Consider the following 13,870-nt stretch of genomic DNA (forward strand, 5'->3'; position numbering starts at 1 on the left):
ATTGTTTAACCCATGTCTCCCACAGTGGGTCCTCTTACCACTGGCTTTTTGAGCCCCAGTGTATGTTTTTACATTTACAATATTAAATTTAATCTTGTTATATTTCACACATTGCTCTGAGAATCTTTTGTGTCCTTTATTTTGTCATATGATATATTTGCTATCTTTCCAAGATACACGTTACCCCAAAATGTCTAAATACCAAGTGGGAGAGAACCTCAGGAGAAAAGAAGTTAAATATTTCACAGAGGATCCCTTCATGGACACCAGTAATTCCTAAGCTTGCTTCTCTTTTCAGAGTCTGTCCTTGTCTTTTCAGTCCTTCACACAGTAAATCTCTACCTCTTACCCTTTAGAAAAAACCTAGCCCAACTCCCAGGGGTTAGTCTGATCCTAGTTTGATCCTTAACCCTAACCCTGACCCTCAGATATTTCCGTCTTCCCAGAGTTCCTTTCTCAAAGTCTCAGTTACTCAGTCTAGGATCACATGGCAGGGTATGTCGCCAGAACTGTCCAGAATGAGCTTTGGCCCCTCACAGGGGAGGTCCTGCTGAGCCTCCCTGCCACTGTGAGGTAAAACTGTGCTCCCTCACTCTTCCTGTAGTATTCTGGACTCCTCTCCCAATCAACAATCTACACTTAACTGTCTCACTGTCAGATAGTAACATTTACTGTCTCACTTACTATGAGACATGTTTGGTGGTATGCACTTCGGGAAATGCCAGATTTTCCCAATGAGATAGTAAAGTGTGAAATATTAATATTCAGGAAGAGAAACATTTTCTAATGGAGACTTTATCTACATCTATATTCTTTGCTTCTAATGAGATAGTGCTTGAGTCATTAAGCAAAAAGGTGTATTTCCCCCTTCCAGGGGCCTGCTGGTGTGTAGAAAACAGGGTTCATTATAATGTCTTGCTGAACAACTGAACCATATACTCCTATGGCCACTTTATGTAAAAAGAGACCTAATAGAAACCTTGAAATAAAATTTGTTTTGGATAAATTAGAATTCTTATGCAAGGCTATACTTTCTCACTAATCTTTATAAACATAAAGGAAACTATAATAACTTATCATACCTCAGTTCAGAGTAAAATTTCAGGGGTCAGGTTTTGGCTGGTGTTCTTATCACACCTGTTCATTGTTACTTTTCATGAAAGAAAAAGAAATGACTTTTGAAAAAAAAAATCAGGGTTTTTCTGGCTTAGAAAATAAATGTTCAGAAACTACTGATCGATTAAAGTATTTTCTTTTCATTTTACAAGATATGGGATTTTGAGACAATAGACACTGCTGATATAATAGATGAGACTGGATTGTTGGAGATTGAGCCTATTAATGAACTTCAAGTAGACAAGAATGTGAATCTCTTCTCTATGATAAAAATGAATGAAACTGGAAATAACTTTTGGTTGGCTCAGGTGTGTTGCATTCTTCTCTCTTGGCTCTTTAACATTACATGGACCAAAAATTAAAATAGTAGTATGATTGATTTGGCTACAAGTCCATTTAACTGTTAAGTGTTATGAGATTGCTTATTGTGTGGCTTTAGTCTAAAATATAGAAGTTGTTTTTATTAAATTTCTATTATACTTTAAAATATATGTAAGCTTTTGATATTATTGCTCGTCCTTACTTTAATAAATCATAGGAAGAACATTTAAAAAAATTTGATGAGTTTAAAATGATAAAACAAAATACTATGTAATTTTTTTTTAGGATGCCAGTGGAGCCATATGGAAGCTTGACCTTAGTTTTTCAAATATTGTAAGTTGCCTATTATTCTTATTTTCCCCTTTCATAGTAAAAACTTTTGTTATTTGTCTTTAAAGTATTCTTTATCTTTCTCCATATTTGATCATGGTCGTCATAAAAAACTTGCCCAACATGTGCTACTCTTGAGAATTCTCTCTTTTGTTATGATTTTACATAAAAAAGAATCTATCTCATAGCATAATTTACCAGAAAAATGACAGTGTCAATACCTAACATTATATAGTGCTTTATAGTTTTTATAAATATATGGAATTTTCATTTATTTTATCTCATGTGATCCTCATCACTACCCTATTTAGTAGGCAAGCAGCTGTTATCATTTCATTTTACAGATGAAGAAATTGAAACTGGCATTTGAGGTGACTTGCGCAAAATCACACAGCCATTAAGGGCAAAGCCCAGGACTCTATCTGGTTCTCCTAATTCTGAACCAGTGTTCTTTCTAACTTTTTAGGCTTTTTCTTATTTCTATCCAGATAAAATCACACATATGTTATATTTTTATCTTCGCATTTTTGAAACTTGATCTTAATTCTTTGTTACCCTGTCTTTGAGATCTAGTAAGCTGTCTATCTATTCTCAGACCCAGGACCCAGAATGCCTCTTCTCCTTCCATTCTGGAGCTATTGAAGCCATAGCTGTTTCTCCTCTCACTTATCTCATGGCCACAACTGGCTTGGATTGTAAGTAGGAACTCTTAATTAAAATATGTCTGGCCTTGTTTGGTTTTATTTGCAGTAAAATTTTTATGTGTGTTTGACTTAAGAGCATTTGGGGATTTTCCCAAAAGGGGAGCCTCTTGAATGCAAGCGAGGTGAGTTGTGGAGAGGAGAGGGCACAAAACGCAGCAGCCATGGTTATCGTGAGAGATTAAAAGAAGGACAAAATCTGTAAATTGCTCATGAAAATGCTGCTCGTTTTGATATTGTCCACGTTTGCGTTTTTTCTATTCTTTCCGTCTCCTTTCTTCCTTCTTAACTTATGGCAAATCTATATGGACTATGCAAGGTGAAATTGACCCAGCAGTCAATCATCTGTTTTCTTCTTTATTATTCATGTTTATGAATTACCTGTTTGAGGTTGTACATGAAATTTTTTACAAAAGAAAGTTATTGACTGATTTAGTTAAGAAATTTCTTGTTATAATATTCAACATGTAAAAAGTGAGCCAAGACTTAAAAAATTATGTATTTCTTTTAAAACTGTCTTTCCATAGGCTCTGTTCGAATCTATGATTTTGCTAGCAAAACTCCTTTGGCCCAGATGAAATTCAAACAAGGAGGTACTGCCCTTGTTTGGGTACCCCGAATGGTAAGTTTGTTGTTATAATGAACTACCAGAATCTATTGGTAAATATGGTATATCGATGCTATTTCCTGGAAATATAGATATTTGCTGACTCAGAATTTTAAGGAATAATAAAAGTTTTAAGTTAGTTTATTTAGTCAGAATGTAATAGAAATCTTTACCATGATTGTTGTTACGGGTTTGGTCTTGTTTTTAGTGAAATTTTTTGCCACCTGTAGATTTGTAACAATTTCATGTTGCAAAGCAATTTCCCAACAGAACTTTGTGTATCTAGCCTCGATCCATCTGACTCTGATTTCATTCATTCTATTAATATTTACAGAGTGCCAACAATGTGCCAGGCCTTGTTTTAGATTCTGGGAATATAGCAGTGAATAAAAAGACAAAAAATACTTGCCCCTCATGGTCCTTATGCTTTAGTGGGAGGGAGGCAGAGACAGATAGTAGTCAAAATAAGTAAGTTAAGTACATGTTATGTTAGATAATTATAAGAACTATAGAAAAAAATTACGCTGAGATAGGGAGTTGTTCCATTTATCAATTGCTGTATAATAAACTATCTCAAAATGTAATGGCATAAAATAATCATTTTATTATGCTCATGTAGTCTTTGTGTTGGGATTCGGGTGACAGCAGGGATGGATTGTCTCTGCTTCAGAGTGTCTGGGAGCTCAGATGGGAAGACATGAATGGCTGGGCCTGGAATAATCCAAAGGCTTCTTGATCACAAGGCTGTCACCTGGGTTGGATGACTTGAAGGCTAGGCTAAGCTGGGACTGCCAACAGGAGTGTTTATACCTAATACCCTCTCCATGTGGCTTAGGTTTCATCAGAACATGGCAGCCTCAGGACAGTCACATACTTTTTACATGGTAGCTCAGGGCTCCAAGATCTAGTGTTCCAACAGTAAAGGCAGAAGCTGATGGCCTTTTATGGCCCATTCCCCAGAAGTCAAAATATCACTTCTACCGTACTTGATTGGGTGAAGCAGTCACACAGTCACAAGCCCCATACAGAATCAAGAGGAGGAAACTTAAACCCCATCTCTCCATGGGAGGCCCATCAAAGATTTGCAGCCATATTTTTAAAATGCCATGGAAGTATTTGGGGAAATATTTAATCTTTACTATTTTGGGTTGAAATTAAAGAGAAAATATTCCAGGCTAAAAGTAAATGTGGATATAACTGGAATTAGGGGGAATTTCATGATGGGATCAAGATCAGAAAGAGAACTTAGTCCAGGGAACAGAGCCATCTTCATGATGAGGCTAGAGTAAGTAGAAAGGACAGAGCATTTGGATTGGCAGACCTAGCTTACTCACTATCCTAATCTAAAGTTACACTCCTAACTGAAGTCTTAAAACTACAATCCAGGTAATTGAATTGTTTATTCAGATGGTCGTGTAATGTTCACAGCATGTTTCCTTTTTTAGGCTTATATTCGAGTAATGATCATATGGATTTTAAGCTACAATTAAAATGTCCCTTCTCCATACCCCCTTACCTTTCTGGAAGGCTATGCATCAGTCTTTATGACTTAGCTGGGGTCAGACATCAACTCTGCATAGCCCTCCATGAATCTACTATCTTCAAGTAGAGTTAGGGCCTCCTTCCTCTGTGATTTTTTTCCCCTTAGTGCTTGTGTATGTATCTCTTACAGCATTTATCACAGCATACTAAGATTATGTGCTTTATTGTCTTCCCACTAGACTGTTTTTCATGGTGACAACCATGCCTTATTCTTCTTTGCATCTCCAGTGCCTCTATAGTTACTGGTACATTTAGACACTTAGTAAATTTTTATTGGATAAACAACATTCAACTGAAGTTGAATGGTGTACAGCTTTTTTATTCCGCAAATTCTCATAACTGATGGTCACTGAGCTCTACAGGATGCCCAGGCTCTTCCAAGACAGTAGATTTGGTACATTCCGACATTGGTAGGTTTACACGTCTAGCTGAGACTTTTCCCCTAAGCTGCAGACTATGATATCTTTATTTTAAAATCTCAAGGGGACCTCAAACTCAATGTTTCCAAGACTAAGTCCATAATCTTCTGCACATCCCCAATCATCCCTCTCTCTAAATCAACAATAGCAACTACAAACCATACACACACCTGGCTCCCTTCCAGTGTTTTCTGTCACAGTAAGTGCCATTATCAGTCATCCTTGACTCCTCCCTCTGCTTCATTCCCCATATCCAATCATACCAAGTAGGGCCATTATACCTCTTCCTAAAATATGTTCATATCCCTCATCTCCACTACATTACCTCAGACCAATAGTTCTCCTGAAGTGTAGAAGCCATCTTAAAAGGTCTTTCAAAAGTTCTCCCAGCATCCTATCCAAACCACCTCATATCTATTTTCCACACTTTAGCTAGGATGTCATTTTAAAAATAGCAAATCTGACCATGTCACTACCACTTCCCCCTGGAACCCAACTAAAAACACTTTGATGGCTTTCCACTGCTCTGGGATGAAGACTTTTCTTATTGTGACATGGAAGCCATTTTGTGATCTGCTGCCTGCCTGTCTTCCTCTCCAGCCTCCTGGGGAAACATTGTTCTCTTACTCTAGTCAGACTATAACTTTTTCTTGAGTTCTGTTATTTCCTGCCACAGGACTTCTGCACAAGTTAAATTCTCTCTTAGGAGTGCTTGTCCCACCTTCCTGTACCTAGCTAATTCCTGAGCATCCTTTTGTTATCAGCTCCACCATCTCTTTCTTAGGGAAGTCATAAGTCGAGGTCAGCCTTCTTTGTTATATGCTCTCAGAGAATACGTTTCTTTCTTTTAGCACTTATTTCAGTTCATAATTTCACACTTATTTATGTGATTAATGTCTGCACCTTTCACTAGACCAAAACTCTGTGAAACCAAGCACTGAGTCTGTTTATATTCACCACTGAGTTGCTGATGATAGGTGCTTAGCATATGGTAGGCAGACACTCTGCTGTTTGTTCATTCAGTGTTTGAATTAACGTTGTTTATCCTTCCTGTGGTCATTGGTTATAAGGAACTATGCTAGAATGGGCAGAGGTTACCAGAAAGTGGTATAAAGAATTGCCAATGGGCAGCCAATATTAAATTACCTGAGTCTAAATAAAATATCTGTTATATAGTACAACTTTCTCAATTAACTAGTTTCAGGTCCCTTATCTTTAATTTTTTCCAAGGTAAACTTCACTGGAGCACAAATTATTGTAGGATTTGAAGATGGAGTTGTTCGAATTCTTGAACTTTATGATCCAAAAGGGCTCACAATTTTTGCAGGACGGAAGAAAATTTTGGATGCTGATATTCAGTTGAAACAGGTTTTCAAACCCCATACTGCTTGCATCACTGCTTTAGCTTATGAACGTGATGGGGAAATTCTAGCCACAGGGGTAAGCAGTACATTTCCTTTCTTTTCCTGTTGAAATTTTATAGTTAACATTGCCTTATAAGTCCTCCTACTTCATCATGTCTAATTTACTGAAATTCATTTTCTATCAATATATTCGTATTTTGCTTTCTTTGTAGTCATATTCTTTCAGTGTAATCTGTGAATAACCCTCTTTTTAATCAGAAGAGAGCTGGAGCATGTGAATAACACTTAAAAATTCTTACAAATTGAATTCTAATGCTTATTTTAGGTGAATTGAAAATTTCAACTGGGGACCATGCTAGTTGTATTATTTATAATCAGTATTCTATTCAGCATAGGTATGTTCTTATATAGAATTGCCATAAATGAAGAGAATAACCGTGTAAATTCTTTATGCACTAATAGGTGGGCATATGCGTGGTATAATTTTTTGTGTGAATTTCTGAAAGTATGGTGATCGTATTTTCAGAACCACATACTGAAACACATGGTTTTCCAAATGTTCTAATGGGGAAAATGGAGCAAGTTTTAGAAATAAGAATTCTCCTAGAATAATCTGGAATATATGACCATTGTAGATAGAGAGAGCGTATGCTATTAAATGCTTTTTTGTGATCTATAGACTAGATTTCATAGTAATATTCATTTGTCGGTGTGTCTCTTTTTCCTTAGAGTAAAGATCAAACTGTTTTCTTCTTTGAAGTGGAAAGGGATTATAAGCCAATTGGTTATATTAATACTCCTGGACCTGTGTGTCAGTTAATGTGGTCTCCTATGTCTCATGTAAGTCATTATTATTTGTCTTCCTGCTTAAATCTCAATTACTACATAGTGAAACTGTCTTGTAGATAGAGAATAGCAGGTGGAATTTTTAGCCCACTCCTGGTTCCTGCAGTGAGGGTCAGGGATGCAGCAACAGAAAGCTCAGGTGGCTGCTGCTGGGATTGGCCTAGAGCATGGCTCAGGTGCCTTACTCTCTCCTCATTGCCTCCTTTCTCTTCCATGGTCTTATTAGTTGACCATGATCCTCTCTCAAAACCCAGGGTTATATCAGGCTTTGCTCCAATGGGACTTTTGGCCACAGGCACGGCATGTCAAAATGCTTTCACCTGGGTCAGTCAGTCTCTCTGACAATCAGAAGCTGAATTCTAAGGTCTGAATGTACTTTCCTCATCTTTATCTCTTTACTTCTCCTCTGCCCTCTATCTGCATCTATTTTCTTTTCTATCCTTTTATTTCTTCTTTCTTAGCAATTGGTAATTCAGTATTGATTACTAATCTCTTTTAATGTCTCCAGTTTTACTAAATGTGAGCATATGATAATTCAGTCATCTAAATATTGATTGACTGTCTAAACCAAGTGCTGTGCCAGGTGCCAAGATAATACTGATGAATTGCATAGAAGTGCCATCAGGATTATTGGAGTAACATTGGTGATCCACTTTAAGCTTTTCTAAACAAAGGGCCATAAAATATATTAGTATTATCTACAAAATGCTTTTTGAAATTAGTCAACAAATACTCATTGTTTCTATCTTTTCTAGGCATTGTGGTAGATTAAATAAGCAGTACAAAATAGTCTCTCAAGGAGAAAAAAATATACATTTAAAAAGTTAAATATACCTTATCATTGAAAAATAAGGTTTCACAAAGGAATTGGTGACTAAAATATCAATGGTATAGATCAAGCTTGTCCATCCCGTAGCCTGTGGGCTGCATGCATGTGGGCTTTGAATGAGGTGTAACACAAATTCATAAACCTTCTTAAAATTTTATGAGATATTTTGCAATTTTTTTTTTAGCTCATCAGCTGTTGTTAGTGTTAGTGTATTTTGTGTGTGGGCCAAGACAATTCTTTTTCCAGTGTGGCCCAGGGAAGCGAAAAGATTGGACACCCCAGTATAGAGAATGTGTGCTGTGAATTTAGAGCAGGGAACTATCAAGAAAGGAAGAAGTTAAAATTAAGTTATTATTTTGTATTATTGTACCTTGATTTTGAGAAATTGGTAGGATATGACCAAATGAATAAGAGATAGGTACAGATGGTTCAGGTGAAGGGATTGATAGCTGCAAAGGAAGCTCTGTGAGAAAGCATGAATGTTTATATCACAACATATAATATTACATGCATCCTTCATTCACTTCCCTAGATACAAAGTTAAAAAGATCAACATTTGACAGGGTTTGGGGTGGTGAGTGTAAGGGGAGTAGGTGTGACATTAAAGAAGTAGCTTGAAGGAGACCTTTGTGGTGATGGTATAGTTTTGTGTCTTAATTGTCATGATGCTCACATAAATCTACACATATGAAAAAATGATGTAGAGCTGTACACACATTCTATACTAATGTCGATGTCCTGGGTGGTTTTGTATAGTTGCATAAGATGTGAACAGTGGTAGAAACTGAGTGAAGGGTATGTGATACCTCTCTGTACTATCTTTTCAACTTCCTGTAAATCTATACTTATTTCGAAATAAGTTTAAAAAAATTAAAAGTAATTATTAGTTTATTTGTGTGGCTATAAAGGAATACTTGAGGCCGGGCAATTTGGCTCATGGATTTGCAGGCTATACAAGAAGCATGGTGCCAGCATCTTCTTCTGGCGAGGGCCTCACGGGCTTGTATTCATGTCAGAAGGTGAAAAGGAGCTAGCCTGTATAGAGATCATGTGGTAAGAGAGGAAGCAAGAGGGAGAGTGGGGAGGCCACGTGCAGTGGCTCACACCTGTAATCCCAGCACTTTGGGAGGCCAAGGCAAGTGGATCACTTGAGTGCAGGAGTTGAGACAAGCCTGGGCAACATAGTGAAACCCTGTCTCTACACAAAATACAAAAATTAGCCAGGTGTGGTGGTGCATGCCTCTAGTCCCAGCTACTCGGGAGGTTGAGGTGGGAGGATTGCTTGAGGCTACAGTGTGCCAAGATCGCGTCACTGCGCTCCATCCAGCCTGGGTGTCAGAGTGAGACCCTATCACAAACAAACAAACAAAAGAGGGAGTTGGGAGGTGCCAGGCTCTTTTTAATAACCAGCTCTCCTGGGAATGAATTGAACAAGAACCCACCCCCTTCCCCACCCAGGGAAAGCATCAATCTATTCATGAGGCATCCACCCGCAAGACCTAAACACCTCCCATTAGGCCCCATGTCTAACATGAGAGATCAAATTTCAACATGAGATTTGGAGGGGACAAACATCCTGTAACATACAAGACCAAAACAGCATAATTTAAAAGTCATTTTGGGCAGTGCTGCTTGCTAGCACTTGTATTTCTAATATCATTTGCAAATTACTAAAGTAAAAAGTAAATTACTGTATGTAACTGACCTGCTGCAGACTTTAATTGTCCAAATTGCAATAGGTCTTAGCCCTTACCAGCTGAAATATCAGACCTCATATCTGAGCATAAAGTATTAAGCTTCTGCCTGATGGCTTTGGGTGGTTCCAGTAAGGGTCCCATGTACACACAGAGCCATTCTGTCTGCCATGGTTGCTACCACGTTCACTTTGGCAGCAGTGTGGAGAAGATACAAGGGAGCCAGGTCAGGGGCAGGTGGATCTATTGGGCAGCTGTGATGTGACTAGAGCATGAAAGACTGTGTAGACAAGAGATATTTAGAAACGAGAATTGACAGAACTTGGTGATCTTTTATTTTTGTGAAGACAATTTTGAGGTATCTAAATGGAGTTCATTATAGTTTCTCTAAGACATGTTCTTCCTCCAGTATTATTCTTGGGCTTCCATTTTCCCTGTCACTGAAGCCAGAATCTTGAGAGTTATTCTGGTCTTTATTATTATTATTATTATTAATTTTTGTGGGTACATGGTAGATGTATATATTTATGGGGTATATGAGATATTTTGATAAGGCATATAATGCATAATAATCATATCAAGGTAAATGGGATATCCATCACCTCAAGCATTTATCCTTTGTGTTACAAACAATCCAATTGTACTCTTTTAGTTATTTTAACATGTGCAATAAATTATTATTGACTATAATCTCCCTGTTGTGCTAATAAATACTATATCTTATTCATTCTATGTATTTTTTCTTACTCATATACCATCCCCAATTTGCACCCCACCCCCCTGCCACACCCACCACCCTTCTCAGCCGCTGGTAACCATCATTCTACTCTCCATCTCTATCAGTTCGGTTGTTTTAATTGTTAGCTCACAAGTAAGTGAGACCATGTGATGTTTGTCTTTCTGTGCCTGGCTTTTTTCACTTAACATAATAACCTCCAGTTCCATCCAGGTTGTTGCAAATCATAGGATCTCATTCTTTTTTATGGCTGAAGAGTACACATTGTGTATATGTACCACATTTTCTTTATCCATTCATCTGTTGAGGGATGCTTAGGTTGCTTTCAAATCTTGGCTATTGTGAATAGTGCTGCAGTAAACATGGGAGTACAGATATACTGATTTCCTTCAATATACTGATTTCCTTTCTTTTGGGTATATACCTAGCAGTGGGATTGCTGGATCATATGTTAGCTCCATTTTTAGTTTTTTTGAGGAACCCCAAACTGTTCTCTATAGTGGTTGTACTAATTTACATTCCTACCAACAGTGTATTTTACTCCACATTCTTGCCAGCATTTGGCATTGTCTCTCTTTTGGAAAAAAGCCATTTTAACAGGAATGAGATGATATCTCATTGTAGTTTTTATTTGCATTTCTCTGATGATTAGTGATGTTGAGCACCTTTTCATATACCTGTTTGCCATTCACATGCCTTCTTTTCAGAAATGTCTCTTCAGAACTTTTCCCAATTTTAAAATTGGATTAGTAGATTTTTTTCCCCCATAGAGTTGTTTGGGCTCCTTATATATTCTGGTTATTAATTCCTTGTCAGATGGATAGTTTGCAAACATTTTCTCTCATTCTGTGGGGTGTCTCTTCACTTTATTGATGGCTTCCTTTGCTGTGCAGAAGGTTTTTAACTTGATGTGATTCCATTTGTCCATTTTCGCTTTGCTTGCCTGTGCTTGTGGGGTGTTATTCAAGAAATCTTTGCCCAGTCCAATGTCCTGGAGAGTTTCCCCAATGTTTTCTTTTAATTGTTTCATAGTTTTGAGGTCTTAAGTTTAAGTCTTTAATCCATTTTGATTTTATTTTTGTATATGGCAAGAGATAGGGGTCATTTTATTCTTTTGCATATGGATATCCAGTTTTTCCAGAACTGTTTATTAAAGAGACTGTTCTTTGTGCAATGTATATTCTTGGCATCTTTGTCAAAAATGAGTTCACCATAGATGTATGGATTTGTTTCTGCGTTCTGTATTCTGTTCTATTGGTCTGTGTTTCTGTTTTTATGTCAATACCATGCTGTTTTGGTTACTGTATCTCTGTAGTATAACTTGAAGTCAGGTAATGTGATTTCTCCAGCTTTGTTCTTTTCACTCAGCAAAGCTTTGTGTATTCTGAGTCTTTTGTGATTCTGTATAAATTTTAGGAATTTATTTCTATGTGTATGAAGAATGTGATTGTTATTTTGATGGGGATTGCATTGAATTTGTAAATTGCTTTAGATAGTATGGACATTTTAACAATATTGACTCTTCCAATCTATGAATATGGAATATATTTCCTTTTTTGTGTCCTCTTCAATTTCTTTCATCCGTATTTTATAGTTGTCATTGTAGAAATCTTTCACTTCTTTGGCTAAGTTAATCTGTATGTATTTTATTTTATTTGTAGCTATTGTAAGTGGGATTACTTTTTTGATTTCTTTTTCAGATTGTTTGCTGTTGGTGTATAAAATGCTATTGATTTTTGTGTGTTGATTTTGTATCCTGCAACTTTACCGAATTTGTTTACCAGTTCTAATAGTTTTTTGGTGGCATCTTTAGGTTTTACCAAATATAAGATCATATAATCTGCAAACAAGGATAATTTGACTTCTTTCTTTCTAGTTTGGATGCCCTTTATTTCTTTCTTATCTGATTGCTCTATCTAGAACTTCCAGTACTATGTTGAATAACAGCAGTAACAATGGGCATCCTTGTCATGTTTCAGATCTTAGAGGAAAGGCTTTCTGTATTTCTTCATTCAGTATGATACTAGCTATAGGTCTGTCATATATGGGTTTTATTGTGTTGAGGTATATTCCTTCTCTACCCAGTCTTTTGAGAATTTTTATCATGATGGGATGTTGAATTTTATCAAGTGCATTTTCAGCATCAATTGAAATAATGGTGTGATTTTTGTCCTTCGGTTGATATGATGTATCACATTGATTGATTTGCATATGTTGAACCATCCCTGCATCCATGGGATAATTCCCACTTGGCCATGATGAATGATCTTTTTAATGTGTTGTTGAATTCAGTTTGCTAGTATTTTGTTGAGGTTTTGCATCAATATTCATCCATGATAGTGGCCTGTAGTTTTCTTTTTATGATGTGCCTTTGTCTGGCTTTAGTATTAGGGTAGTACTGGCCTTGCTGAATGAATTTGGAAGTATCCCCTCCTCCTCATTTTTCATAATAGTTTGAGCGGGATTGGTATTCTTAAATGTTTGGTAGAATTCAACAGTGAAGCCATTGGGTCCCAGGCTTTTCTTTGCTAGGAGAATTTTTTATTATGGCTTTGATCTCATAACTCATAATTGGTCTGTTCATGTTTTGAACTTCTTCATGGTTCAGTCTTGGTAGGTTGTATGTGTCTAGGAATTTTACTATTTCTTCAAGGTTTTAAAATTTATTGGCATACAGTTGCTCATAGTAGCCTCTAATGATCCTTTGAATTTCTGTGGTATCAGTTGTAATGTCTCCTTTTTCATCTTGGATTTCATATATTTTAGTCTTCTCTCTCTTTTTTTGTTAGTCTGGCTAAAGGTTTGTCAATTTATCTTTTGAAAAAAACAACTTTTTAATTTGTTGATCTTTTGTTTTCTTTCAATTTCATTTAATTTTGTTCTGATCTTTTTCATTTATTTTCTTCTACTAATTTTGGGTTTGGTTTGCACTTGCTTTTTTAGTTCTTTAAGGAACGTCATTAGTTATTTGAAGTTTTTCTGTCTTTTTTGATGTAGTTGCTTATAGCTATAAACTTTTCTGTTAGTACTGCTTTCACCGTATCCCATAGGTTTTGGTATGTTGTGTTTCTACTGTCATTTGTTTCAAGACATTTTTAAATTTTCTTCTTAATTTCTTCATTGACCCACTGGTCATTCAGGAACATATTGTTTAATTCCCGTGAGTTCATGTAGTTTCCAAAATCCCTTTTTATTGATTTCTAATTTCATTCCATTGTGGTCAGAGAAGATATTTGATATAATTTCATTTTTTGGAATGTTTTAAGACTTGTTTTGTGGACTAACATATGGTCTGTTCTTGAGAATTATCCATATGCTAAGGAGAATAATGTGTATTCTGCAGCCATTGGATAAAAAGTTCTATA

General features: G+C 36.5%; 1 protein-coding gene across 4 annotated transcripts in view; it reads left to right on the forward strand.

The window, feature by feature from the left end:
- The window catches only part of CFAP44 (cilia and flagella associated protein 44), a 154,661-nt gene that overhangs the window by 37,028 nt on the left and 103,763 nt on the right, over positions 1–13,870 (forward strand). For all 4 annotated transcript variants that reach the window (XM_058437495.1, XM_058437496.1, XM_032150163.2 and 1 more), the window contains 6 exons: positions 1,269–1,424; positions 1,723–1,770; positions 2,363–2,462; positions 2,996–3,090; positions 6,267–6,476; positions 7,130–7,240. In XM_058437495.1, coding sequence (XP_058293478.1) covers positions 1,269–1,424; positions 1,723–1,770; positions 2,363–2,462; positions 2,996–3,090; positions 6,267–6,476; positions 7,130–7,240 — 720 coding nt within the window. The remainder of the gene's footprint in view (positions 1–1,268; positions 1,425–1,722; positions 1,771–2,362; positions 2,463–2,995; positions 3,091–6,266; positions 6,477–7,129; positions 7,241–13,870) is intronic.

The sequence above is a fragment of the Hylobates moloch genome, unplaced genomic scaffold (genome assembly GCF_009828535.3).
Source record: "Hylobates moloch isolate HMO894 unplaced genomic scaffold, HMol_V3 SCAFFOLD_4, whole genome shotgun sequence".
NCBI lineage: Eukaryota > Metazoa > Chordata > Mammalia > Primates > Hylobatidae > Hylobates > Hylobates moloch.